Source organism: Rhinichthys klamathensis, unplaced genomic scaffold (assembly GCF_029890125.1).
Source record: "Rhinichthys klamathensis goyatoka isolate OS25496 unplaced genomic scaffold, OSU_Roscu_1.1 h1tg000266l_1, whole genome shotgun sequence".
In the NCBI taxonomy this organism is placed as follows: Eukaryota; Metazoa; Chordata; class Actinopteri; order Cypriniformes; family Leuciscidae; genus Rhinichthys; species Rhinichthys klamathensis.
Genome location: NW_026606787.1, coordinates 926,838 through 954,645, shown reverse-complemented (window position 1 = coordinate 954,645; position 27,808 = coordinate 926,838). Strand labels below are relative to the sequence as shown.

Below are 27,808 nucleotides of genomic sequence, written 5' to 3'. Positions count from 1 at the left end.
CGTATTATGCTCTGTTCATTACTGTTCTGTCTAAATAAACAGGACATTTGCATTTACATTTGGGTTATGCAGTGTTTTTAATTTATATTTTACACTGGGGTGCCTTGAGATTTTATGCACTTTTGAAAGGTGCCCCGACTGAAAAAAGTTTGAGAAAGGCTGTGTTAGACAAATCCCCTGCTTCCTCCTGAAACACAGAAACAGGCACAGACGAACAGGCAGACACGAGACAAGACTTATGACACTCCTTGCTCCACTCCAGCACAGATCTGTGATGCCAGTCCACTCGAGGGTTGTGTTGGATGAGCCAGGGGTGTCCAAGGACGACGGGTGCAAGGGGTGAGTCCAGAATATAGAATGATATGGTCTCAGAATGATTGCCAGATGTGATGAGGGTAATATCTTCCGTGGAAAGGGAAATGGTGGGGAGTTCTTGTCCATTTAGTGCGTGAACCGCGATCCTGTGAGTGAGGGGCTTGAGGGGAATTTGAAATTTCTGTGCAAAAGTGTGATCCATAAAATTACCTTCAGCCCCAGAGTCCAGTAGTGCTTGACAATCGTGCTGGTGGACTGACCATCTTAGTCTTACCGGGAGGAGCGTGGAGGTAGATGTTGTAGCTGATGAGGTCTTCCTGGCGGAGATCCCACCCGATAGTAGCCTCAAGTTTACTATCGGGCTTGGCCTTTTACTGGGCAGCTGTAAGCATAGTGGCCTGCTCCTCCACAGTACAGACAATGGCCCTGGGACCTCCGCCTCTCCCTCCCCTCCCGGGAAAGCCGAGCTCGACCCACCTGCATGGGCTCAGGATCGTAGGTGGGGCTGACCACGTCCCTGCCGCTGGATCGTGGACCGTCGACTCCTCCGAACGTGCGGGTGGACGGAGCTCGACGCTCGACACTCGACACTTGACAACCGAGCGTCCACCCGCAGAGCCAAGTCAATAAGTCCATTTAGTGTGGTTGGTAGATCCAGGGCGTAGATCTCCCTTTGGACGTGGTCAGCCAGCCCATGCAGGAACATGTCCCACTGCGCCTCCTCGTTCCATCCGCACTCCGCCGCCAAGGTCCGGAACAGGATCGAAAAATCAGAGACGGAACCTTCTCCCTGTCACAGCTCCGTCAATGTTCTGGCTGCCTTTCCCCCAGAAACAGCCCGGTCGAATACCTGTCTCATCTCGGCGGCGAGGGTCTGGAACGAGGCACAGCATGGGTTCTGGTTCTCCCACACCGCCGTTCCCCACAGTGCCGCCTTCCCAGTCAATAAGGTCAAAACAAACGCTACCTTGGTTTGTTCGGTGTTGAAAGTGTGCGGTTGCAACACAAAGTGCATTGAGCAGCGGTTCAGGAATGTTATGCAGTGGGAAGGATCACCTGCATAAGCCTCTGGTATTGGTAGGTGTGGCTCAGACTGGGAGGGGCTCTCTGTTGGTGTGGGGGGAACGGCCGGTGTGGGCGGCGCAGTGGGAGCTCGTAGGTGTTGGATCTGCTGGGTGAGCTCGGACACCTGCGTCACTAATGCTTGTACTGCGTGACCCGTGTCGCCGATCTCGCTCTCCTGTGAATCCATTCTCCGAATGCTGTGATGAATAAATTCCTCCAGGGATGACTGACGCGCGCTCGATGCTTCCATTTGAAGGTCAGATCGTTCTGTCATGGCTCTGGACAGAAGACAGGAAGCAAGTGCGAGTTATCTCTTTTAATGGTTGGTAGTGAAACAGTACAAGCAGATGGTGAAAGTGACGCAGGAACTTCGATGGTCAGGATCCGTGATGAAGTGCAGTGAAGAGAAGACGGTGAGACAACAGCTGAATCCACACGACAATGACGACGAAGAACGGGAAACTCCAAGGCGGGAACACGACACAGGAACTCAACACAACGACATCAAACAACGATCTGACAAGGATGATAGAACAGCGGTAAGTATATATAGAGTCTGGAAATAGATTGCAGCTGGTGATACAATGACGATCAGCTGGAGCGGATCAGGTAATGCCAAACATTCACGCCCACTTCACACGTGCACTCATACAACAACATAAACACGAGACTAGAAGAAACCAGAGAATACATCTACCGTGACAAAGACAAAGGTGATATTGAACAAATAGCGCTGTTCTGCCGTTATGTAAACTCTGCTGGACCACAGGAAGAAATAATTGAGTTGATACCACTAAAAGGCCAAACACGGGGGGGGGGGGAGGACATCTGTGAGGCTGTCTTGAGTTGTTTAAGAGCCAAAGGAATAAACACCACCCACCTGATGTCAGTGGCTACTGATGGGGCACCAAGTACGGTAACGCATAAGGGCTTTGTGGCTTTACTGCAGAACTCGCTGGACAGAAAGCTGCTGACTTTTCACTGCATCCTGCACCAAGAGGCACTGTGTGCTCAAACATTTCCTACGAAATGCACAGAAGTAATGAATGTTGTCATTCAGATTGTCAATAAAATAATGGCAAAAGGTTTAAATCATCGTCAGTTCCGTTCGTTACTGGACGAGATGGAAAGCACATATTCTGATCTCCTGCTGCACAACAAAGTCCGGTGGCTGTCCAGAGGGGAGGTGCTGAAACGCTTTGCTGCGTGTCTAGATGAAGTGAAAACTTTCCTGGGCAGCAAAGGGCTCACATTTCCTGAGCTGGAACAGCCAGAGTGGCTGGAAAAGCTACACTTCATGGTAGACATGACAGCGCATTTGAACACGCTGAACACAGCTCTTCAGGGGAAAGGACGCACAGCCCTGCACATGTTGGAGGAGGTTTTGGCATTCGAGCGCAAGTTGACAGTGCTTGCCAGAGATTTACAGAAAGGTACACTATCACACTTCCCCAATTTGAGAGGGATCAAATTTCAAAGAAGCTCACATGATAAATTCAGAGTATTTACAATCTGCAATCATCGCAATGCAAACATCGTTTTGAAAACGATTCTGTGAGTTCAGAGAGGAAAAAACCACATTATCCTTCCCTGTCACTCCCCTAAGCCTCGATCCATCCCTGCTGAATACAACTGCATTGGCAGGTGTGAGTCAACCTGATCTTGAGATGGAACTGGCCGACATAGCCGACAAAGAAATATGGGTGTCCAAGTTTAAACGCTTGACAGCAGACCTTGAAGATGTTGCCCGTCATAAGGCCGTTCTTGCTCAGAATCACATATGGCGTGATATTGAAAACCTCCCCAAACCGGACAAACTGTTCAAACTTGGAATGATATCCCCGACGTTTATGTGAACATGAAAAAGTATGCACTTGGAGTCCTGTCGAGCTTTGGATCCACATACGTATGTGAGCAGGTGTTCTCCAACATGAACTTTGTTAAAAGCAAACATCGTGCACGCCTCACAGATGACAGCTAACGATCCTGCATAAAGATGAAGGTTCAGGAGCAGAAATCACATTAACCAAGTATGATAAATATTTTAATTGCCTATTATTTTGCATACCATATATTCATATTTTTTCATTGTTCAGTGAAATAGTCATTTTATTATTCAGGTTGACAGCTGACTGCACGCGCCAGTAAAAGAATGACGGCACACAGAGAGAGGACGGCATTTTTGGTTTGCTGCCGGTGGATAATTTAAGTTTGGCGTTTTTCATAAATACGCAACACATTATAGTTTGTTTATACATAGCATAACGGCAAAAAAAAAACGTTATTTGCAGTGTTATTTCATTTTAAATGTCAAAAGGGTTTTGTGGCTCCCAGTGTTTTCGTTACTATGGGAAACGGGTCCAAATGGCTCTTTGCATGGTAAAGGTTGCCGACCCCTGTTCTAGGGGAACAGCTGCCTAAAAGAACGAAGGGTCCGACCACAAGCTGAGAGTTTGGTGACGGTGCGGGGTAACTTGGACCCGGTACGAGCCACTCTGCCACGCCCATCTCGGGACTCGATCGTGGAGCCAGTGTTGGAGCGGCCTCATATGAAGCAATCCGAGCTGTGTTACCGCGGCTGCAGATGCCATATGCCCCAGGAGCCTCTGAAAAAGTTTCTTCGAACGCAAAGCGAAGAAACGGTCTCTGTGTCGAGGGAGAATCGAGACATGAAAGTACGCGTCCTTCAGGTCGATCGCTGCAAACCAATCTTGGGGACAGATGCACTTGAAAATGCATTTCTGCTTAAGCATCTTGAACGGCAGCCTGTGAAGAGACTGGAGGGCACTGGCCTCGCGCCGTCCTCCTACGGCCCTCGACCTCGTCCTGTTCGCCACAGTCACTTTTCTTTATTTTTTGTTTAACTAACTTTAACTGCATTCTATCTGTGTTTGATATTTGATATATATTCTAACTTATGAACAATTTATGAATCTCCATGGCTTCCCATTTCCATCAAAGGGTTTGTAATACCTTGATAAAAAGCTATCCAATAGCAGGTTTAGTCCAACTAATTAAAAATCACCTAATGTTTATAAAGGAAATGCAACAACAGGCATACATATTTGCAATTTTTTTTTTAAATAAAAAGAAAAATTACTCCAAGGGGTAAACTCTACTGGGGCTCCTTTGCAACGGATGTAGATTGGAAAAGGGCTTGGCTTTTGCAGAGCAAATTTTTGTATGCTATCCAACAGGGTTAAGGATAAAATTATAAAATCATAAAATCTATTCTGTTACTCCTCAATTTCTAAATCAGCCTTTCTCAAAGTGGGTGCCGCGGCACACTGGGGTGCCCCCTGACTTTGTCAGGGGTGCCGCCAAAAAATTACGTAGGCTAAATATATATATATATATATATATATATATATATATATATATATATATATATATATATACAGCGCTTGACATTAACTTTTTTGCTCACTAGCCAATGTGGCTAGTGGTTTTCCAAAATGACTAGCCACGCAGCATTTTTACTAGCCACAGTTTTGTTGTTGTACGTTTTATATGATTAAAATTGACAATGGGGCTGAAAACGTGCTAAAATGAACTAATATTATCATTAGCTCTGATAAGGTTGTTAAGCTCCTTTTTTGATAACATGTTGTCTAAGATACACATAAAATAGCTTCTTATTGTATATAATAAAAGTGCTGCATTGTTTGTTTGTTTTTTGTTTTACAGCAGTAAATACTGCAATACAGAGTAGAACAATTATCTGCATTAGAAACAACGAGCAAAGAATAAATAATAATTTTAAAGAAAAAATCCACAATTAAGGCACCAGGATTACAACTTTATATAGGCTATATAGGACTATATAGGACTTTGGATTGTTTGTTTTGCATCAGCTTTTCCTCAGAGCTCTGACTTAATAATTATCATCATGAAGCTCTGAGTAACTGGAGATATGTCCACCTGAAACAAGTATAGGCCTACAGGTCTTTATTTTCCAGATTATTCCCACAAGCGCATCTCCTGCTTTCTTTCATGGCATGATTAATTTTATTAAAACATAGAATTAACTCTGGAAAGATAGTTGTGATATGACGTGACATAAGGGCAGCCCTGCTAGTAGTTAGGCCTACACCGTGGCCCTTAATCATCAAGATGATTTTTGCTTTAATACCGGCCATGCACACTCACGAACTGACTGAACGCTGTGTTGATGTGTGTGTGTATGCGACCAGTCGCGTGTGATGATCGTTCGTTTGGCGCGCGCACCCTCGCGCAGCGGCACTGCAGGAGAGCGTGAGACACGCCGGTGGTCTGGATTCTCCTGCTATTAAAAAAAGATCGGTATATCATCACATTAAGTTGATAATTAAGGGCAGACTAAAACAGCCCAGTTCGGCGCACAGTCCGCGAGTTTAATCTCCGCGTGTCTTCTTGTTTGCAGTGTTGTCGTTCAAGAGGATTCACGAATGGACCAATGAGCAAACACTAAACTATGTGCAGGTGGTACTCATGGGAGTGGTAGTGGCATAGTGTCAAATTGCAATTCGTTTGTTATGTCAGATGTCCTTTGACAAGACTACAAATCTTCAACACGCCAAAGTGGCTAGTGAGAGTGACTGTGTTACCCGCCACGGGTGAAATGCACCCGCATTTGGCGGGTTGGCGGGTGTTAATGTCAAGCCCTGTATATATATTTGAATGTACATAAATACATTCTTCTTCTTTTTAAACATATGAACGTATTAATAAAATTGTAAATTCATTTTAGATAAATATATATATATAAAATTAACCATAAAAATCCGTCTCACAAGACCGAAGCAAGACACACACACAACTTGACGCAAGTGACGCAACCCATAGCACCGCGTAAGCAACAACACCGACCGCGCGAACGCGCGTCACACAGCAACAGCAGGCTCTGACAAACACACAAACTATACTATACTTCTGCATAACGTGTCTCTTTTTACAACAAAAATGTGAATTCTGCCGGTATTCAGACAGTCCCATGCATACAGATACAGATCCGGCCTACAATCGCCTACGTAGGCGAAATTTGTTTGACATTTCTAATCGTAAACACAGCCATGTTGAAGCCTGCAGTAATGTTTTTCATTGATGTTATGGCAGTCCACTCTGCTTATTGTTTTTCGAGAATCTTGCACTCCTGTTTGTCATTGTGCACGAAACTTCATGCCAATAAATCATCAGAAATATTGCTGACTTGTGCGCGTCTCAAGCGCACTCTTTACGCTCGTGCTAATGCCTGTTAGTTGTCCGTGGATTTGCCTATATTTGGCGCTGAAAATGGAAACGTCTTTAGACATGGAAAAACGATTTTACAATCGATTCAATGAACGTTTATGTCTCAAAAATCGATCAGGATTTTTTCACAAAAGTGATAGCCCTGTAAAGTTGTTATTATTATTGTTATTGTTATTGTTATTGTTATTTACAGTTCGTATTATGCTCTGTTCATTACTGTTCTGTCTAAATAAACAGGACATTTGCATTTACATTTGGGTTATGCAGTGTTTTTAATTTATATTTTACACTGGGGTGCCTTGAGATTTTATGCACTTTTGAAAGGTGCCCCGACTGAAAAAAGTTTGAGAAAGGCTGTTCTAAATAATATAATATTGATGAGACATGCTCATTTTGTGGTCTTATGGATGAAACAGCTGCCCATTTATTTTGTGATCGCAGCATGACCAATACATTTTGGGTTGATTTAAGTTATTTTATTTTTAGTCCTACACATGTGATCCACAGTTTCGTCTTCAAAGATGTTTTTTTTAATAAGAGAATCCAAAACTTGTATCTCTTGAATATGAGTTTTTTTATTTATTTTTTTATGCAAAATTTACCAGCAAAAAAGGGTTTTTGTCATAAACTAGAGCCGCGTTTCCACCGCAGGAACTTTACCCAGGAACTAGGAACTTTGGCCTGGTACTCGGTGTGTTTACACCGCAGGAACCAGGGTCTAAATGAAGTTCCGGGTAGATATTTCCCCCTCCGAAAGTCCCTGCTCGCGAGGTAGTACTTTTTCAAAGTTCAGGAACTTTCGCGGGTGGGGCTTGTGCGCTGAACATGCTGATTGGTTGTGTTCACGCCGCATTATGATTGGATAACTCCGCGCAGCATTTTATTTTAACCGTAATTTTTAGAATCTATTGCAGTTCGTGGCTTCATGCAGTAATGAAGTTCCATGCAGTAAGAGTTGTCTGTCTGCAAATATGGAATTTAATAAAAATAAAAAAGGCAGCTGGACCGACGACGAGATTCAGGCTTTATTAAGCGTATTTGCGGAAGAGAAATTTTCTGCGCGTTCGTCCCAGCCTTCTCACGGTCAATGTCCGCAATAGCTGATAACATACGCTGTCTAATTTTAGATCTAACGTTAGCATTACGAGCTTTCTGAACACGCTTTAGTATCAGTGCTCGTCTCTTTTCTGCCGTTTTGTTAATTACCTGGTTAGTAAACCAATACATCTCAAACAACTGCAGCACAGTGTGAATCTCTTCCATATTTATTATAAATGTGGCGCTCAAAACTGATTACTGTCTTTTACAGTCTACTGTCCGTCACAAGCAAGCAATGAGCAGTCGCGCGCAGTTTACCCGGTACTTTAGACCGCGATGTAAACGCAGAAAGCTACCGGTCTGGGGCAAAAAAAGTTCCTGGGAAAAAAGTTCCTGGGACAAATTGTTCCGGGCAATTGCGGTGGAAACGCGGCTTAGGTCAGCCGGAACCGGGAAAAGTTCCTATAACACCTGATGTACTCGTTACCTCAAAGGCATCTATGCCAATGTTAGTCTCTCTGTTTATTCAGAGGTTTGGATCTGAGTCATATCCAGATCAGATGGTGGACCTGCGCCTAGACACTACCACAATGCATGATGTTGTCAGCCGTATCCGGGCCGTATTCAGATCAGATGGAAGACCTGCGCCTAGATATGACCACAACGCATGATGTAGTCAGCTGGATCCGGGCCGTATCCAGATCAGATGGTGGACTTGCGCCTAGACACTACCACAACGCATAATGTAGTCAGCCTTATCCGGGCCGTATCCAGATCAGATGGAAGACCTGCGCCTAGACACGACCACAACGCATCCCTGAAGTGACAGCCGAAATTGTGTCAACTAGACTCTCCCCTCTGAAGGCCTCATCGACACGACAGCCATCGGCACTGATCTAAACAAAGCCGTCTCCATACCGTCGTGATGACTCCGATCTTCAACCAGATGGAATTACAAATATTCTGAATGTTATATTGCGAAACAATACATATTGCGATATATTGCAATACTTTTTTTTTTTTTTTATGTAAAAAATAATAGAGCTGAAAATACAATTTGCTGTGTACCAGCTGAGGTATTTTGTTATGTGTATCACATTATATTGATAACTCAGCAGAAAAATAAAAACTTCCATTCCAATTTATTAGCAAAGCTATTTGCATTGCAGTGTCACTGAACAGTGACACGCTGAAATGTATGAAGTGCATATTGTGTCACTGAACACTTTTAAATAAAAATGAAGATGCCACAAAATGTATAAAACAGAAATTTCTTCTGTTGAAAATAAAAAGTTATTGTGACGATTGACGAATGTGGGTAACCAAACAGTTGCTAGTCCCCTATGACTTCCATAGTATATATTTTCCTACTATGGAAGTCAATGGGGAACAGTAACTGTCTGCTTAGCCACATTCTTCAAAATATCTTCTTATGTGTTCCACACAGGAAATAAATTAATACAGGTTTGGAACAACATTAGAGAGTAAATAAGAACAGAATTTTCGATTTTGGGTGAACTATCCCTTTAAGGACAAGCTGCAGCATGTTTACTAGGCTACTGTCACTTTAAGACCAGCACGCATCTGACACGCACCATATTTTCTCTCAAATATTTGCTTTCACTTTAGACATTACCAACTAATATTATTTAAACCACATTTCAAAACTACGGTTGGCCTATAGCGATGAACCACTAAAGATAACACAAAGAAAGGCAAACTGGACTAACTACTTTTAAAACTAAGAAAACAATTTTGTGATAGGCCTACAGGTAACCTACCTTTTTAAAAGTTTGATGTCATTGTAATATTCCAATATATTTGCAACGCGGATTGACAACAACTGGCTTTGGATTGTTTGTGAATTTCTCTTTTGGATTGTTTGTGATGTCATCAGGAGTAATTCGTTTAGGAGCTTCTTTTAGCACAAAATGCTTTGTGAATGACTCTAGGATGAAAAGCTTACCAACCTTTGTTATTCTCTAAAAATATCACCAAATGCATTGACATAGGGAAAAAGAGAGAGAACTCCCTTTATGATGTTTAGGGTTATGGTTTTTGCTTATGTTTTGCTTATATCCAGCAGTACCATCTAGTGGTCAACAAACAAGCAATAAGTACAGTTAAACATCCTTAGGCTTTGTTCTTTCTTGCAGCATTGCCCAGGACATACTTCCCATAGAGAACACACAACTATTGGTTGTGTGTCACTGACACACAACCAATAGGATGATGTAAGTAAAAAAAAATGCTTAAAGAGAAGGTGGTGCTGTTTCTCATGCATGAAAAGCTGCTCACATTCTATTTGAGCGGCACATTCTGCTACATCCTTTTACAGACTTACTGAAATGGAAGGATTCTTAAGAATTATAGTCATCGGTGTCTGTGTCGTTTACATTAACGCCCAAAGTAAGTATAAAACCATTCAATTGCTGCTTTATTAAAAGTAGACTTTTGTTCCTCATTAAATCTTGTAACATGTCAAAAGAAGTAGAACCAAATGCTCTTTGTTTTGTACCACCTGTTTAGTATCTTAATAACTTGGTAAAATCAGGTGCTAAATAAAAAAAAAGTTTTTGTTGTTGTTGTTGTTACTTTATTGTTATATGCAGCAAGTAGCCTATGTGAGTATGAGTGATTAAGGCTTGATATTTTTATAGTGTACAGAATTTTCAGTAGGCTATATACAGTATATTGTATTGTAGTGATAACTGTATATTTTTTTATACATGTTTTTATATACTTTAAATAGTTGATAAATACTTTTCCAAAAAAGTATATATACACCTCCTGTTATAGTTGCAAAAGTATATCCATTTAAAAGTATTGTAAGTGATCTCAATATAATTATATCTCTGTCTATACTGTATAAAATAAATAAACAGAAAATGTACTGGTAATTTTCTGCCAGGACATTATCCAGTAATTTTACGGAAATTTCCGTTAACCCTTAAACCATAGTCTAATGCAATGTGTAATTCGAAATGGAAAATTCCTTCATACTGACTTTTTTTTTTTTACAGTGTACATGTATAAATATGATTATATTCCCAATAATAATAATCTGATTTAATATTTTAGGTTATCATGAATTTGGGCTGATTGAAGCATGTGGTGATTTAAATCAAGAAGATTTCATTGTCAAATTTGATGATGAACAGGTGGGACATGTAGACTTCAAAGAGCAAAAAGAAATCCTCACATTACCTGACTTTGCTGGCCAAATTGAGCTACCGCCACTGTATGCGGACGGAAAAAAAGGCGTATCTGTTTGCAAAAATGTTGCAGGTGTGCTTAAAGAGGTGTATGCCAATTCATCTGTACCACTTGGTAAGACATAAAACAGGTATAAACAACAACAAAAATGTTTTATTAAAATGTTTGAAATTTCATATTAGAATTGGTGGTGTCTGTCTCATCAGAATCCCCCTGGAGCTCAATTTATCCCAAAAGTGAGGCACAGTTGAATGTCAAAAATGCCCTGATCTGTCATGTGACTGGATTCTTCCCTCCACCTGTCAAAGTTTCATGGACCAAGAACAATGTGAATGTGACAGATGGATCAACCATCAGCAGATATTACTCCAACAAAGATGGGACACTTAATGTATTTTCTCGACTGAGCTTCATTCCAGAGGAAGGAGACATTTACAGCTGTTCTGTGGAGCACAAAGCCCTTCAACAACCTCAAACCAGAACATGGGGTAGATATTTATTTATTATTCACATCTAATTCCTTTTAGAATTACATGATGAATGTCACAAACGTTTGTGTCTGTGCAGATGTAGAGATAACGGAGCCCAGCATCGGCCCATCAGTGTTCTGTGGAGTTGGTCTGGCTCTTGGGCTGCTGGGTTTGGTCACTGGAGTCTTTTTCATTGCCAAAGGAAACAACTGCAATTAATGCTGATACAATAACACTGACACCTGTATTATTTTGTTTTGGTTCTCATGTGAAGTTACATGTGTACTGAAGGAAAATTAAAATTGTGTTTTAATGTTAATTAACTCTAAATGCCCTTTGCACTGATTTTGCAAGAGACATGCTTTGATTTGATGTTTTCAGGGCTCTATGTTGTATATTCACAGCAGAAGATGTGTTATACAACAGCTAAAACAGTCTTCATAAGACTTGATATAATATTCTACTGTTGCATTTAGTGTGGTGGCTTTTAAATTCTATAGTAGATGCATCATGGGTCGTGAGAAACTCATTCATTCCTTCAAAAAGAATAACACTACCTACGTAGGTTAAAATTTTAATATGTATTGTATTATGGAAAAGGACTCTTGACAGATATGTCAGATCATATGTTTTTTAAATCCAACAATTGATTTGTTTTTCTCAAATAAAAGTGGAAATTAATTAAAAATTTAAAAACAATTCCCCATTGTTGATCTTACGTGTTCTTCAGGTTGGGTGCCTTGTGACTTATAATATATTTATATATATATATACATTTACATACACATAAACATACACACATAGCCTACTGTATTCATATACTCAGAGTCAGCAAAGTAAAATTTGAGAAAAGTTGAGATAAAGTTTTCTGAAGGTTCCAAAACAAAATCACCTATACTTTAAAATCCCTGGTAATACACCAAATTTGGCAAACACCAAGCCAAAACCAAATATCTATAAGAAAAAAAATTGTATTCAAATTTTTTTCATGATATCTAGCTACCACAATTGTTTGATTAACATAATGAGGCATACATCCTAGACCCTATTTACTGTAGGCCTACCGCACGGATCTAATATAATGTTACACATCAGATGTTTTCCCTAACAGTTTTGAGTGAACGTATGTTCAGTGAACATACGTTCACTTAAAATGCCATATAATTTTTGCGTGAATACTAGCCAAGACAGATATTTTGAAATACTGTAATTCTGTGAATCGGGATCGCGCACACTTCGGATCTGTCAGTGACTCAGTGTAAGTAATATTGTTTTGTTTACATCAGAAAATCACATTTCATTGGTTCAGACTCATGCCATCGAGAATTTGCTATGAATATTCACGAAGTTGGAATTGCTTTACAACGATGCCAAACTTGTGCTGAGGGGAAGCGCCAGGCGTCGAGAAGCGAGTAGAGAAAAACGGCATTTTTCATGGACAAAGAAAGGCTACTCGTCTCAGAAAAACATACAAATAAAGATATACTTTTAGATGTTTAATTGCTATTTGAATCTTTGGATTAGGGCTTAATGAACTAATTTTAGTGAAAACCTCGAATTCGACCAAAATTGATATTTTTCATTTGGTTTGCCTGTAGCTCGGAATTAGCCAACGTAAGCCCATGCAACATTCCGACTCATTTTCAGTCCGGTCAGTTGGACTCCGCCTGTGCCTGTCCCCAGGTGCAGGTTTGTCTTCGGGGTTTGCTCCCCTAGCCACTGTACCCTCCCGAGTTAACCCACGTGGCTTAGGGTTGCCTTCTTCCGCCTTCCCAGCCGGTGTGGTGGTGCTCACATCACCATCTTCCGCCTGCGCCGCCGTTGAGGTCTTCACTGTTTACCCATAGCTGGGGCTATTTACCCATAGCTGGGACAGAGGTTGACGGGCATCAGGGCGTTTCCACTCACCAATGGGCCTGCATGCCGCGTCTCTGGGGCCCACTGCTGCTCCGAGATCCCGTACAACTTAGCCTGGAACCACAAGGGACCAGTTACCATGTGTGCCGCGGGGAGGCGTGTACGAGATCTTGGCAATGGAGAGGCTATGTACCGGCTGAGGAGGCTTACACACTCGGCTCCTCTTTTTCGCCCCTGAAAACAGAAGGCTATCCGGTGGCAGTAGCTGAAAGCAGAAAGTGGCAAGCAGAAGCAGCATGCAGCATGCACTAGCTACAAGCACTACTACTCCAACACTGCTGCACTGACGCATCACACGCCCTGTGTGCACTGCACACACACACACACACACACACACACATATATATATATATAAATAATATATATAGATATATTGATAAATGATTGGTGGTTTTTCAGGTGCTATGGAGAGTGCATTTTTATTCACAAAAAAATGGTATTGGGGCAAGAACAGAAACATTCCACATTTTAGACCCATAGATTTCTGAATCTATGGGTCTTTTTTGGGTGAGAGGGTGACCTAAAATCTCATGTGAGTCCTCGGTCAGGAAAAACAATGCCCATTTGTCAGCAAGTATACAGAACTTTCACTTCAGTTTTTGTAACTCAGTGTAGCTCAGCTTGTGAAAAAGGTCCCCATGTAAGTTACTCAATCACATGTTGTTTTGTGGTTAGTTAGGTTGATTTTCCAGTTTGATGAGTTGCGGTGCAAAACTGGGCTGGCATCATTTAAGACATTTACTGTAACTGCTTTAGGACTCATTCCATCTCCATGCCAGTAAAACAACACTGAATGCAAAATGCGGTATAATCTTGTGATACACCTGGCCATGTTGCATATTTTGTTTGAAACAGGTAAGCTATAATCTGACTTTAATAAATTGATGAAATAGTTCTATAAATTTATTTTTACAAAAAATGCAATTTCAAGCCTTTACTCTGAAATTTCTCGTTTAGAAATATGTTTTTGCAAAGTTAAACAGACTGTATCAGAACATTATTATTATTATTATTACTGTATTAGTATTATTATTATTATTATTAAACTGTCAAAATGTTTGTTGGCTGCTTGTTTTTTAGTTCATGGACACTATGGATTCGCCCTAAATCTCTGCCGTGTACTTGGTTCTCTACAAAATGTTGAGCTCATCTACTCAATATATTTCGACAAAACTGAATTGCTGAGATTTAACAGTACTGAAAATAAATTTGTTGCATACACTGAATATGCGATGAAATGGGCGGATGATTTTAATAAAAAACCTGAGTGGCTACATAATGAGGCAGAGAAAGCCATTGCCGAATGCAAGCTCTTTGGGCAATTACTCACTATGTTAGAAAAAACAGGTGAGATACATTGAACACTAAAAACGTTTTGAAACCACACATGAATCACGACAGAAAATTAACCTCATCATGTCTACAGTAAAACCAGAAGTCATCGTCAGGTCAGTAAGGCAGGCCAGTGGTAAAAGTCCAGCCATGTTGATCTGCAGTGCCTATGACTTCTACCCCAAACCCATCAAACTGACGTGGATGAGGGATGATAAAGCGGTGGCAGCTGATGTGACCTCTACTGAGGAGCTGGCTGATGGAGACTGGTACTACCAGATTCACTCCCACCTGGAATACTTTCCCAAACCTGGAGAGAAGATCTCCTGTGTGGTGGAGCACGCCAGCTCTCATAGACCCATGGTCTATCACTGGGGTAAGATACAATGAAACTGATGACCACAAAAACCAAACTGTAGTTTCTACTATGTCTACTTTGCTTCGTAGCCTAAACAATTTAACCAACCACAGAGGACTTTTGTTCAGACCAGCATCATTATTATTATAGTTCAGTGGTTCTCAGGTTGTTGTTTTTTAATGCCTCTCAAATGAAAGTCATTTGAACTTATCTTAGTAGGATTCCTAAAATCAGATAATGATAAAACAATATAAAATATAATAAAACATTTAAGTAATTCCTATTTTATTTTAAAAAAGGTGAAACTCTCAAGTGACTCTGGTTACTATTGCAATTGTATCTCAATTGACAGAATAGTGTGCGTTGCATAACAAACCATAGAATATTTCAGCACAATTTTATTTTATTTAGCAGATTCATCTCTGTCAGAGTCTGACAGGAATAAGATGATAACTGGAGCTGCAGGGGTGGTTTTGGGGGTGATCATGGCAGCAGGAGGGCTAATCTACTACAAAAGAAAACACACAGGTTGGTGTGCAGACACATTCGTATTCACATTTTTTCAAAACAAAATTGCAATAAGGCATTATAAATATCATGGTTTCTCCATTTTAATTACGTAATAAAAAAAATACTAACGATTTCATGTTCATGTCCCTTCATTTACTAGCACACGTCATATCAGATGGAAGTCAATACATTAGATGCTCTGAACCTCTGCAGGACTCAGTGGCACATCAGAGTGAACATTGAGTAACAGTGTATCAGCTTATTAAAGACATTGAAACCTTCCATAAGATCTTCAGAGGCACCAAACACAACCAGTTCAACGGCAATGCCCATTTACACAACTGCTTTATTGATTGATCATAAGAGAGATACGTTCTCATGTGGTTTGCTCTATAATTGCACTTTTTGTTTTTGCAAAGGTTAATTCAAATGCATCCATGCATGTTGATTCATCGTCTACAACCTATAGTGTATGATATCTCAGTGAAGATACATTGACAAATACTTTATGGATGATAAATACAGTGGCTCTATTCTAAATCTTTTTTAAGGTGCACCACCAATGACAGCTGAAGAAATAATAGAGAAATAATAACTCCTATTGATTTTCATATAGATAAATTATAAATACATATTATGAATTTTGTAATATTTGCAACGTTTTACCAGCAAGATGACGACAATGGTAATGGATTTTGGTTTCTTTTGAATTTATAAACATTACAATAAATAGAAATTAGATATATGACAGTGAAATTTTTATTTATCAAGTAATGCAGTTTTTGTAATGCCATCAACTGTTAGTATTTTGAGAGTCATTACTCTATGATTGACTGTGTTCATGTTGGATTGAAAACGAATTGCTAGTGTTTTGACTGAATGAATCGATTTTGAAACAGGTTTGCAGTGTTTTGATAGAGTTAGTCTGTATTGAAAAAATTATTATTATTTTTTTCATTTTGAAATTTAGAGTTTGTATTTATTTAACCCTCTACCGCACGCATTATGATAGACCTATAGAAAAAAATATTTGACTCTTTTTATTTTCTTAGAATGGCTTAACTTGCTGTAATGCTGTAAAAAGAAGGTCCTTTTTAAGGTCCTTTATGATATGTTGCCATACGGCAACAACATACAACAGTGGATTTTTTGTTTTAGAAAAAAAAAGCCATTTAAATTAGATTTTTTTTCCATAATATCCTACAAATGCATTGGCAGTATGACAAGCCGTTTTAACTTTTATTCTTTTGATACTAATTCTTAATATCAACAATTACATTTTTACTAGTTAAAATGAGGTATTGATATCAGGAATTAGATTTCTACTATAACAATGGCCATTTTTGGTATCAATAATTTAATTTTCACTAGTGATAATGTTAATTTCTGATATCATGAATGTAATTGTTACTAGTAAGAATTTTAGACATTTTAAATATTTATATCAGATTTTCAGATATCAAAAAAAAAATGTTTTTTACTGGTACGCAATTCAATTGAGACATTTCAACTAGTGACATTTGAATTATTGATATCAGGAATTCACATATTTACTAACAAAGAAATGATTTATATCAAAATTATATTTCTATATCAACAATTGATTTTGAATGGCAGCCTATGATGACATTTAACTAGTGAAAATACAATTATAGATATCAAGAATTCATATCCTGGAAATGAATAAAAGTTCAAACAGCTTTCCATATTGGCAGTCCTTAACCTATGACTAATCAACATTATAATTTATATCACTAGCATTAATGTTGTTGCAGCTGACCTGTCTAGCTAGCTAAACTTTTACATTTGATCGATTTACCAAAAACTGATTTCATAAAAACTTCTCTTTTTTTGTGAATATGTCATCATAACCTAACTGAGGTGATGTTTTGATGTTTTGTGTATGTGATATGGGAGGGTCCTTGTTTGTTACTGACGTTTCAGATTGCTTTCAGCAACTACCGACAAGAGACGACAGTCTGTCAAAAATCGCGCCACAGAAAAAAAATTACATGTCATGTGACTTAACCAAAGCAGATCATTGGCTAAACTAAGGTCTTCTCATTCCAACAAAAAATACGAGAATGTTTTCTTAAAGAAACATTGGCAATGAAATGAACACAAAGAGTATGTTGCCATATGGCAACACCATGCGGTGGTAGAGGGTTAAGAAAATGTGGTTTTGGGCAGAAAATTAACTATTTGGGTAATTGTGTGATAGGTGTATTGCTGTGTTGCCTCACATGCGGAACACACTGGGGAGAGTTACGGCTGAGATTAGCTCACAAGAGTTCAGAAAATGTAAGAATTGGCAAACGCTTCTTAACAATTGAAAAAAACTGTAAGACTATAGACACAATAGAATGGCCGAGTTTGAAGCATGAGGAAGTTTGGAAGAATAAATTCCTGATCTCTGTAATGCATACAGAAGTATATTCTTTTCACAAAAACAAAAATCAAAAACGAGGAAGTAAAAAATCAAATATAAAGAAGCACAGAAAAGCAATGGTAGCCTACAGTTGGATCATATCTTATAGGGGGGATTCAGGGTGATTGGGACACTTTTTGCCGTTGAGATGACTTGGAAAAAGTGTCACAACCAACCTGAACTCACCATAAATATTATACAAAGTCAATAAAACTTTTTGGAAATATAAATACAATAAATCTATTTGGAAATATTATTTGGAGGAATACAAAACTAAGCCTCCAGAACTGACTTCTGATACTAACCTGCCAAACCTTCTTACCACTGTGGTGATCAGTTGTTATTTCTATTATTGTTCTGTGGCAGCAATATAAAAGATACAGATGACGAGGTCGAACAATAGAAGGGGAGTGCTTAGGGAATAAAGGCTACATGCCAGTTATTTTATTTTCAGTGTTAATAATAAAGGAACACAACACACAGCATCTGAGAAGAGTCACATTATGTTGGCCACAAACATGAAGATTTTAAGCCTGATTTTGTAGCAACCGACTTTTTGTCCATATCACATGCCTATAGGCTAAGTATTATGTAAAGTCAGTAAATACATTAAATATATTTATAGTTATGTGACAAATATTGTGCAATCACTAGAATGTGACAATAATTTTTGGCCTGTGATAGAAGCTGACAGATTAAATCTACCGTCAAAAACTATAACTTTCTTTCACCCTATGTATGGCTTTCACCGGAAAAGAGTTTACCCTACTTCAGTCTCGGCGGCCATTTTTGTGAAATAGGCCTATTATTAGCCTGTTAAACTATTCTGTTGGAAATGCTTAACTTAGTAGCAATACCAATAGGCTACTAGATGTTTTAAAATGTAAACAAAAAATGTAATTGCAGAATTTTCAGATCTTAGAATTGTATTTAATTTTTCCCACCAGAGTCTGTCAAATGACCATTATTGATGTGTTTTATAGAAACAAAAATCTATCATTAAGTTGACCAGTAGAGGGCGCCAAGAACCCGAATTTTGTGAGGGCACTCATCATGCTGCATGTAATATGTATCTTCAACACATTGAGAAACTAGGGTTATTTATAAATATAAACCATTTAATAATATTTGCCAATGTTTTTATTTTTTAATAAAAAATAATTAAAAAAATCTTCCATTTTCAAGATTTTATTAAAACCATATTTGACTCAGCAATTACAGCTATGCTATGCTATGAAATGAAGTTGATTCATATATGAATAGCATCAACCACATAGCATATAACCATATAACCAGCATATAACCATATAGCAACAACCACGACAAACAATTCTACTACTAATCTGACATCGATATCTCATCAATATGACCATGAAAGGACAACTGTATGAAAATATATGTTCATTGTTTTAATGAGCAAAATATGTGAGACAAGCAGAGGGCTGTGATGAGTAAATGTATGGATGTTTTTTTCAATTGCATTACATTTTTGGCCCAGTGGAATTTCAGAAAATAAATTCTTCTAAAATGTCCTTTTCATATTTTCACTAGTTTATTTATCCTGTTTTCAAACAACAGAAGGATATCAGACATTTATTAAAATTATTTCTCATGCATGATGCAGATGTAGATCATTTATAGAAACAGGAATAGTGTGTATTTGAGCTAAAGCAGATTTTGCAATGCAAATTTACATGTCATCTTTACATGACAAAATAACTAACAACAGTGTCACTGTTGCTGTATCAGTATAACTATATCCATTTTTTCTCTTTGGCGATAAAAAAGACTCCAGTGACCAAACCCAGCAGCCCAAGAGCCAGACCAACTCCACAGAACACTGATGGGCCGATGCTGGGCTCCGTTATATCTGCACAGACACAAACATTTGTGACATTCATCATGTGATTCTAAAAGGATATTTCTGAATAATAAATAAATATCTACCCCATGTTCTGGTTTGAGGTTGTGGAAGGGCTTTGTGCTCCACAGAACAGCTGTAAATGTCTCCTTCCTCTGGAATGAAGCTCAGTCGAGAAAATACATTAAGTGTCCCATCTTTGTTGGGATAGTATCTGCTGACAGTTGATCCATCTGTCACATTCACATTGTTCTTGGTCCATGAAACTTTGACAGGTGGAGGGAAGAATCCAGAAACCAGACAAATAAGGGTATTATTGACATTTAATTTCACTTCGTTCCTGGGGTAAATTGAGGTATATGGGGATTCTGAAAGATATTTGGATTGTATCACTGTTTTGTTCAATAACCATATTTAATCCTAATTCTCTAACTGTATGGAGTAAAAAAAAAAAACCTTACCAAGAGGAGGTTCAGATATATTAAGAGAGAGCGTCCTGGAATAAGCATCTTTGCACAACAATCTAACATCAATGGGGTTGAAATTGATGTCTAAGGGTAATGTATCAAAGCCAGCAATACCATATACAACATCAGGTACCAAGAGAACTATTTTTGCATCTTCTAAATCCATATATGCAGCCACTTCAGTATCATAAGTGAAGAGAATTTCATTACTTCCAGCTGATCCACTGCATGATTCAATCAAGCCATATTCATGATAACCTAAAGATTTCAGAATTTAAAAGATTTGTTACATATCACCTAGAAAATATTAGTAGCTTGACCCAAATTCTTTAATTTATCCCGAAATAATAACAATTATATATATATATACATATGAAGATATATGCACTGCAAGTGAAATTAAAATTGTGCATTTATTTCTGCAATAAACATAATAAAACAACAACTCAAGCTTTAGCAGTATTACAATGGAATATCATACAATATTGTGAATGGAGTATTTTGGACTCTTCGTTCATATAGAAGGATTATCATATATTGATTCGATATATCAGCAAAAATTATCATTAATGAATCACATTTTAAATCACATTGTTAATTCAAAGTTTTAGAATTTGTCCTAAAGCTTTTACTTACTTTGACCTTCAGTATATGGCAAACAGGCAATGAAAAGTGCTCCGTAAAATGACACAAGCATGTTTGTTCACAGAAGTGAGTCGGTTTTGGATCCTTACAGCTATGGTGCTGCGGTCAGTCATGAACTTGATATTCTGGTATTGATATGATCTTGGCTCAAGTTAACCACTCAACCACCAGAGGTCACCATCACCAGAATTTTGACTGTCTCACTCATTATGACATTCATTCAGTCAGTCTTGGGTCTGTTTGCCACAGTGGAACTGGATTTAGGGCTGTAAGTTACTTTAATAGTTATATACCTGGAGAAAGCTATTTATTAGCGTTTCCATTTATCTCATTGATGGTTGCTGGATTGGAGCAAAGCTTCCCGTTCGTACTTTGACTTCTGCTTGTTATAGCCTATGGATTTGGAGAGTTTTGGAGATCTCTACACATGCATGATAACCACTTGTCTTAACCTGCTTACAGTCACAGTATGATGTCCTTCAATAAAAAAATCCTTTGTGAACTTTTTAAAACCAGACTTACTTTTTGCATACTGTGAAGAATAGTCATGTGGTAGTGTGTGTCCATAGCAAAAGAAAAGAAATGATCAAATCTGATAAAACAGCATTAATCAATACTTTAACAACATTAGTCAAAGCACAATAAATGAACAACTACTACTTATTTTGACCTGATCTAAATATGTAGATTATGCAATGGAAGAAAATTCTGATTGGTAACTTTGTGGAAAAACACAAAGATGTCTTACCAAGAGTTTCAGATACATTAAAGTGGAGAATTATGAAATAAGAATCTTTGCAAAAAGGTGTTAATCCAAATCAGTGGGGTTAACATTTTGCAAGAGAAATCTAAGCTAAATATACAGTGTAATATGAGAACTAGTTTCGCCTCTTTATAGATCAATGCAAAACACACTGTATTCAAAGACAAGTACACACAGCGGCATGACTTCAAAAATGCAGTACAACCTTGTGGTACATTTGACCGTGTTTTTGTCTGCTTTATTTGAAACAGGTAAGATTAAATGTTATTATTTGTATTATTTACAAAATGCTTTTGTGTTGATTTATTATTAATTTACCAAATTTCTCCTAAGTTCTCAAAATGAAATATTGCAGCATTTTTTTGTCTAAAATCACCATCAATAATCATCTTGCGTTAACACAACTAAACAAATGTCAAATTTAATATTTATGTCAATCCTGATTAAAACTATTGCAATATTCAAAGGCTTGACAAAAATCCCACTTCTGATTCATTAATACTCTTTCTGACAACATTGTTTTTAATTTCTTTTTTTTTATGAAAATTGAAACATTGTGCCCTATTTTCATACAGTTTGGTTATTTTTATTAGCTAATCTTTGTATTTTATGTCTGTTATTTTCTCTCCTTTTTTTTCTTTTCTGTTTCAGTTCATGTACATTATGGATATGTCCAAATTCTCTGTCGAACTGACTCTCAACAAAACATCGAATTTATCTTCTCGGTCACCTACAACATGATAGAATATCTGAGATACAACAGCACTGAGGATATAGTTATTGGTTACACTGAATTTGGAAAGAAATGGGCAGAGGACTACAATAAAAACAAGGTTTTACTTGCACAAGCAGAATTTGCTCTGAACCAATGCAAAGAAATTGGAAAGTTAATTGTCCCTAATGCAGGGATGACAGGTGAAAGACATTTTCTTTTTATTCAGAACACAAACTTAAATTAAAGATGTAAGATATTATTTTGTTATTGGTTTTTTAAAACCTTATATTTTGGTATTTGACATAATCATGTCCAACTCGGTCCGATTTTACAGTACAACCAGAAGTCATTATCCGGTCAGACAAGGAAGCTATTGGGAATCAGAAAGCTGTTCTGGTGTGCAGTGCCTATGACTTCTACCCCAAACCCATCAAACTGACGTGGATGAGGGATGATAAAGCGGTGGCAGCTGATGTGACCTCCACTGAGGAGTTGGCTGATGGAGACTGGTACTACCAGATTCACTCCCACCTGGAATACTTTCCCAAACCTGGAGAGAAGATCTCCTGTGTGGTGGAGCACGCCAGCTCTCATAGACCCATGGTCTATCACTGGGGTAAGAACAGAGTTATGATTCATTTAGTGTTAAGAATCAGATTGTTGCCTCACTGGACAATTTGAACTGAATTTTCTTTCACTTTACAGATCCTTCTCTTTCCGAGTCTGAGAGGTCTAAGATAATTCTTGGGTCTGTGGGGCTGGTGATGGGGGTCGTGATGGCTGCCGGAGGACTGATCTACCATAAAAGAAAACACACAGGTTGGTATTCATAATGAAGACCAATTTGGTGGTGGGCTGGTGGTGTGATGAAAAATCATCTTCCCTGTCATTATCAATTGAGATGTTGGGAATGTGTCATTTTGTGGATGTCTACAGGCTTTTACAGACTTCCAGTTTGTTTACTTCCACTGCAAACAATGGACGGCACTGAACAACAGCCGTAACATCTGGGACTGCATCATCATTCCATACGACTCGAGAGAAACATCAATTGAAGACTGTATGACAAGAATCAGGCATCAGTCATCTAAGCCTCAACTCCTGATTGCCCATTAAATCTCATTTAATAAGCAGTCAATTAAAAAGGCAATTAACTCTTTATAGTCACTGTCACCTCTGTTATGGCCATTGATTTTCTGCTTGCATCTTCAGAGCCCCTAAAAGAGCCCCATTTGCTCCAGAGACTTTTGTTTACGCAAGAAAACTTTTGCACAAAAAACAAACAAACATTTGTGTGCATGAAAAACTTGCAAGAATGAGCCAGAAAAATGGTCTATACATTTTTATAAAATTACATGCAGTTGCATGTAGTATGTTTTGCAATTTATTTCATCTGATTAAATCAGTAAACTGTTGTTACAATTGGTGAGGTGGATTTCTCAATATTTTAAAGACCATCAGATTTTTGAGACCATCTTGCCATTGAGCTATGATGTCAAAGGCAGGTAAAAATATTCAACGCTATCTCACGACCAATTCGTACAAATTCATACGAGTGAGTAAAATGTGACTGATTCGTATAAATTCGTACGACCTCACTCGTATGAATTCGTACGATTTGTCTAAACCCCATTGATGTTTAGGTTTAGGGGCGGGGTCAGGGGTAGGTCATTTGTAAAAATTCATACGACATTGGGCATTGGGCAACTCGTAAAATATATACGATTTAGCCAAAAATTTCTCGGGTAATTTCAACGCAGCTTATTTCTAGGTTTTAAGCCGCGTTTTCACCGAAATTACCCGTTGCTTTCTTCGTCAACTTATTCAACCAATCAAAATGCAGCATGAACTCAACCAATAAGCATGTTTAGTGCCCATGTCCCACCCCTGAAAGTTCCTGAACTTTGAAAAAGTACTACCTCGCCAGCAGGGACTTTCTGAGGGGGAAATTTTTACCCGGAACTTCATTTAGACCCTGGTTCCTGTGGTCAAAAGAAAACACACAGAGCCACCCCAAAGTTCCTAGTTCCTGGGGAAAGTTCCTCCGGTGGAAACACGGCTTAGTCTCTTTTATTTTGTCAATACAAATTTGTTTGCAAGAAAAGGTTATGCTTCATTTGAATAAAGATGAAGCTAATGCAAACAGATTATTGCTCTATTACATTATTAGTTTGTAGATGTTTTGTGATAATGAAGATATAGTTTTGTTGAGTCTGTTACCTTGAAACCAGACTTTTTGATACTTTTTGCATCTTGTAGTAGAGTGTATAAATGTATCCACATCTATCTAAAACATTATTAATCAATACATTTCAATAACATTAGTTTTAAAGCACAATAAATGAACAACTTCTGAAAGATGAGTAATAAAATATATTTTTACTTTATCTAAATGTCAATTCGAGGAAGATACAGTGTTTCTGACATAGATTTTGCAATGCAAATTTGCCTTGGATCTGTGCAAATCAACACAACTACAAATATGGCATTGTTAGTGTGTCAGTGTAACACTGATGGACCGATGCTGGACTCCTCTATCTCTACATCTGCACAGACACATACATTTATGTTTCATCATGTTTTTAGAAGGAATTAGATGGGTGGCAGTGGCTCAGTGGTTCATGTAGGTTGTCTACAAACCAGAAGGTTGGTGGTTCAATCCCCGGTTCCACCTGACCAAGTGTCAAGGTGTCCGTGAGCAAGACACCTGACCCCAGCTGCTCCTGACGAGCTGGATGGCGCCTTGCATGGCTGACACCGCCGTCGGTGTATGAATGAGTGAATGTGAGGCAAATTGTAAAGCGCTTTGGTGGCCATTGGGTCTGTGAAAGCGCTATATAAACACAGTCCATTTACCTATAATATTAGATATTATTTTTATTTAGTATGACTTAAAAGTAATTTGTTCATTCAAATTGGCTTTAAATAATGTCACTCAATAACTATAGACAACTAATAGCCACCACGACAGCCACGACAGTCAAAAAATTATTTTGCTATATATTTTTTCCCCATGGCAGAGCACATAGGTGAAAGGCAATTACCTGTTCATTAGACATTAATATACTGTAATGAAACATTTATCATTTTACATGTATATTTTGAGAATATGTGATGCATGTTTGACACATGAATGATATCTAATATTCCCCATCATCCATAGTAATGCCATATATCAGTCTGCTCATCTGGGTAGTGAAAAGGACATTAGAGGACTTCAGTATGTTGCTAGGGCAATTGTTTTGTACATTGTTATAGACAGTGTATAATTATAATAGTATATATATATTGTTTATAATATTTCATATAAACATTATGTGAATGTAACTTTTATTTATATTTTTTCCCCCTTTTCAACCTATACTGCTCGTCTGACATGTAAACTTTACAGTCTATGGATGTAACACATTGACCTGGTTTCACAGAGAGGGCTTAGGCCAGGATTAGACCTTAGTTCAATTAGAATATTTAAGTAGCTTTTATAAACGTGCCTTAGAAAAAAAAACATTACTGGTGTGCATCTTGAGACAAAACAATGGCACTGATATATTTAAGATATGCCAGTGCAAGTCACTTAGTTAAAACATCTCAAACATGCATTTTAGTCTGGGACTAGACTTAAGCCTTGTCTGTGTCTTGTCTTGTCTCCCAGGGATTGTCACACATTTTAAGATTAATTTTAAGCCTGAGTTTCCAGGGGTCTCCACAAGGTGGACATTAAGCTTGAGACTGTGAGATATCAGCATTAAGAGAATGATGCCTAAAACTGTTAAAGATCTTCAGACAAACTGACTCTTGTTTATACAGTCAAATGAACAATGACAATCAAACATTTAGTGACACATTAAATATTATAGCTCATTATGTTTTGCTGTAATAAGTTATTGGTCACATTTGCAAATCTTTGGAGTTGGTAAGATAAGAAGTAAGGTAAGAAGTTTTTTAAGAAGTCTCTTATGCTCACCAAGCTGCATTTATTTGATTACAAATATAATAAAAACAGGAATATTGGGAAATATGGAAATATTATTACAAATTAAAATAACTGTTTTCATATTTTAAAATGTAATTTATTCCTGTGATGTCAAAGCTGAATTTTCAGCATCATTACTCTCCAGTATTCAGAGTCACATGATCCTTCAGAACTCAGTCTAATATACTAATTTGGTGTTCAAGAAACATTTCTTCTTATTATTAATGTTGAGAGTACATCCTTGCTAAATAAAAGTATTAATTTATTTTTCTTTTCGTTTCGTTTCCTTTTTGTTACTGACCCCAAACTTTTGAACAGTATAGTGTGTCTCAACGAATATGATTAGTATCTTGAATGCAGACGTTTTTAATTGTATTACTAACAAAATAATGATCGTTGTAAACTTGTTTTATCTGAATTAAGATACACAAGTGGGTGATGAGAATTTGACATGACAATGACTAGATAATACGTTAAGTTACAGCCAGTTTAAAGCATAAATAATGTGCCCCATATGTTGAAATTCTACAAATAAATATCCTAATATGAACACCGATGTATAGACTTTTCTCTTCGATTTTATATATTGGACAAAAAAAAAAACACACACTAAAATGAAATTATTTTCATCCGCATTCCTTAGTGAATTCCATAAGCAGTAACGATTAATATTTGTCAGTGGCGGGCCCCAAGAGCCAAACTTCAGTTTGAACGATAATATTATCCAATTCAACTGAGAATTATGTTAATCACAACTATTTTTTGATTAGACCATCATTTACTGAATCAAGAATACTGCACTGTATTGTAGTACAAATCTAGGGTGCCTAAAATCTTTTGAAAGGCAGAAAAAAATGTATGACATATGCTTATCATAAGTTTGTGTCTTTCGCTCCTTCTGTCCATCAAAAGTTTTCTCCCACAGCTCTGGGACTGGTGGCATTGGCCTTTGATTTTAATACTGAGAGCATAATTTATGTAAGATGTTTGAATAGCTTTTTGAGTGCGGCTAGATTAAAGAGAGTTCCATGTAATGGAACAAAAAAGGCATCTGCAGATTTTATTTAAATATATTTCAAACCTCCAATGAGTTTGATAGAGTTGACAAAAGCAGAAAGAGAGAGAGGAAGAGTTTTGGAGAACACTATTAATACATTGTATGTGTGTGTTTTCAGCGAATGCTTGCTTTGTTTTTAATACTTTCAATTCAATTCACACATTTATTTCAACGCATTCTCACCCCAAGGCGTCACTAAAATGACAATTTTGACCATGCTTCAACATTCGACGCTTTAGGCACCCTTTAGCGTCAGTTACATGACGCGATCCTAGGGCGTCATCTTACTGACGCTTTACCTAAGCGTCAGTTAGATGACGCGGGTAGGTTTAGGTCTGGGGTAGGGTTAGGATTAGATAGCGTCATCTAACTGACGTTAAAGGTAAAGCGTCAGTAAGATGACGCCCTAGGATCGCGTCATGTAACTGACGCTAAAGGGTGCCTAAAGC

The 27,808-nt window shown here is 38.0% G+C and overlaps 4 protein-coding genes across 4 annotated transcripts; 3 read left to right on the top strand and 1 right to left on the bottom strand.

Moving 5' to 3' along the window:
- The first annotated feature begins 9,960 nt into the window (after positions 1-9,960).
- LOC130102042 (H-2 class II histocompatibility antigen, A-U alpha chain-like) lies at positions 9,961-11,684 on the top strand. Its single transcript, XM_056267933.1, has 4 exons — positions 9,961-10,056; positions 10,729-10,977; positions 11,070-11,351; positions 11,431-11,684. The coding sequence occupies exons 1-4, from the start codon at positions 9,996-9,998 to the stop codon at positions 11,550-11,552; spliced, it is 714 nt and encodes a 237-aa protein (XP_056123908.1). The 5' UTR covers positions 9,961-9,995; the 3' UTR covers positions 11,553-11,684.
- A 2,243-nt stretch (positions 11,685-13,927) lies between these two features.
- Positions 13,928-16,021, top strand: LOC130102040 (rano class II histocompatibility antigen, A beta chain-like). Its single transcript, XM_056267931.1, has 5 exons — positions 13,928-14,105; positions 14,331-14,597; positions 14,677-14,958; positions 15,355-15,468; positions 15,611-16,021. Exons 1-5 carry the CDS (start codon positions 14,051-14,053, stop codon positions 15,691-15,693), a joined length of 801 nt encoding a protein of 266 aa, XP_056123906.1. The 5' UTR covers positions 13,928-14,050; the 3' UTR covers positions 15,694-16,021.
- A 3,512-nt stretch (positions 16,022-19,533) lies between these two features.
- On the bottom strand, positions 19,534-21,259 carry LOC130102044 (H-2 class II histocompatibility antigen, I-E alpha chain). The gene is made up of 4 exons (XM_056267934.1): positions 20,843-21,259; positions 20,201-20,464; positions 19,826-20,107; positions 19,534-19,748 (listed from the first exon to the last, which is right to left on the bottom strand). Exons 1-4 carry the CDS (start codon positions 20,901-20,903, stop codon positions 19,633-19,635), a joined length of 723 nt encoding a protein of 240 aa, XP_056123909.1. The 5' UTR covers positions 20,904-21,259; the 3' UTR covers positions 19,534-19,632.
- Positions 21,260-21,795: 536 nt separating this feature from the next.
- On the top strand, positions 21,796-23,488 carry LOC130102041 (rano class II histocompatibility antigen, A beta chain-like). Its single transcript, XM_056267932.1, has 5 exons — positions 21,796-21,865; positions 22,266-22,529; positions 22,664-22,945; positions 23,035-23,148; positions 23,266-23,488. The coding sequence occupies exons 1-5, from the start codon at positions 21,796-21,798 to the stop codon at positions 23,331-23,333; spliced, it is 798 nt and encodes a 265-aa protein (XP_056123907.1). The 3' UTR covers positions 23,334-23,488.
- Positions 23,489-27,808: the final 4,320 nt, after the last annotated feature.

What these genes read in the sequence shown, in the direction of transcription:
- LOC130102040 (XM_056267931.1), top strand. Translation starts at nt 14,051, where the DNA reads ATGCGGTATAATCTTGTGATACACCTGGCCATGTTGCATATTTTGTTT. An exon ending in CACTATGTTAGAAAAAACAG is followed by an intron (nt 14,598 to 14,676) that starts GTGAGATACATT and finishes TCATGTCTACAG; the next exon opens with TAAAACCAGAAGTCATCGTC. An exon ending in ACCCATGGTCTATCACTGGG is followed by an intron (nt 14,959 to 15,354) that starts GTAAGATACAAT and finishes TTTATTTAGCAG; the next exon opens with ATTCATCTCTGTCAGAGTCT.
- LOC130102042 (XM_056267933.1), top strand. Translation starts at nt 9,996, where the DNA reads ATGGAAGGATTCTTAAGAATTATAGTCATCGGTGTCTGTGTCGTTTAC. An exon ending in CGTTTACATTAACGCCCAAA is followed by an intron (nt 10,057 to 10,728) that starts GTAAGTATAAAA and finishes TTAATATTTTAG; the next exon opens with GTTATCATGAATTTGGGCTG. An exon ending in CAATTCATCTGTACCACTTG is followed by an intron (nt 10,978 to 11,069) that starts GTAAGACATAAA and finishes CTGTCTCATCAG; the next exon opens with AATCCCCCTGGAGCTCAATT.
- LOC130102041 (XM_056267932.1), top strand. Translation starts at nt 21,796, where the DNA reads ATGACTTCAAAAATGCAGTACAACCTTGTGGTACATTTGACCGTGTTT. An exon ending in GTCTGCTTTATTTGAAACAG is followed by an intron (nt 21,866 to 22,265) that starts GTAAGATTAAAT and finishes TTTCTGTTTCAG; the next exon opens with TTCATGTACATTATGGATAT. An exon ending in CCATAAAAGAAAACACACAG is followed by an intron (nt 23,149 to 23,265) that starts GTTGGTATTCAT and finishes GGATGTCTACAG; the next exon opens with GCTTTTACAGACTTCCAGTT.
- LOC130102044 (XM_056267934.1), bottom strand. Translation starts at nt 20,903, where the DNA reads ATGCTTGTGTCATTTTACGGAGCACTTTTCATTGCCTGTTTGCCATAT. An exon ending in GCCATATACTGAAGGTCAAA is followed by an intron (nt 20,465 to 20,842) that starts GTAAGTAAAAGC and finishes TGAAATCTTTAG; the next exon opens with GTTATCATGAATATGGCTTG. An exon ending in ACCTCAAACCAGAACATGGG is followed by an intron (nt 19,749 to 19,825) that starts GTAGATATTTAT and finishes GTGTCTGTGCAG; the next exon opens with ATATAACGGAGCCCAGCATC.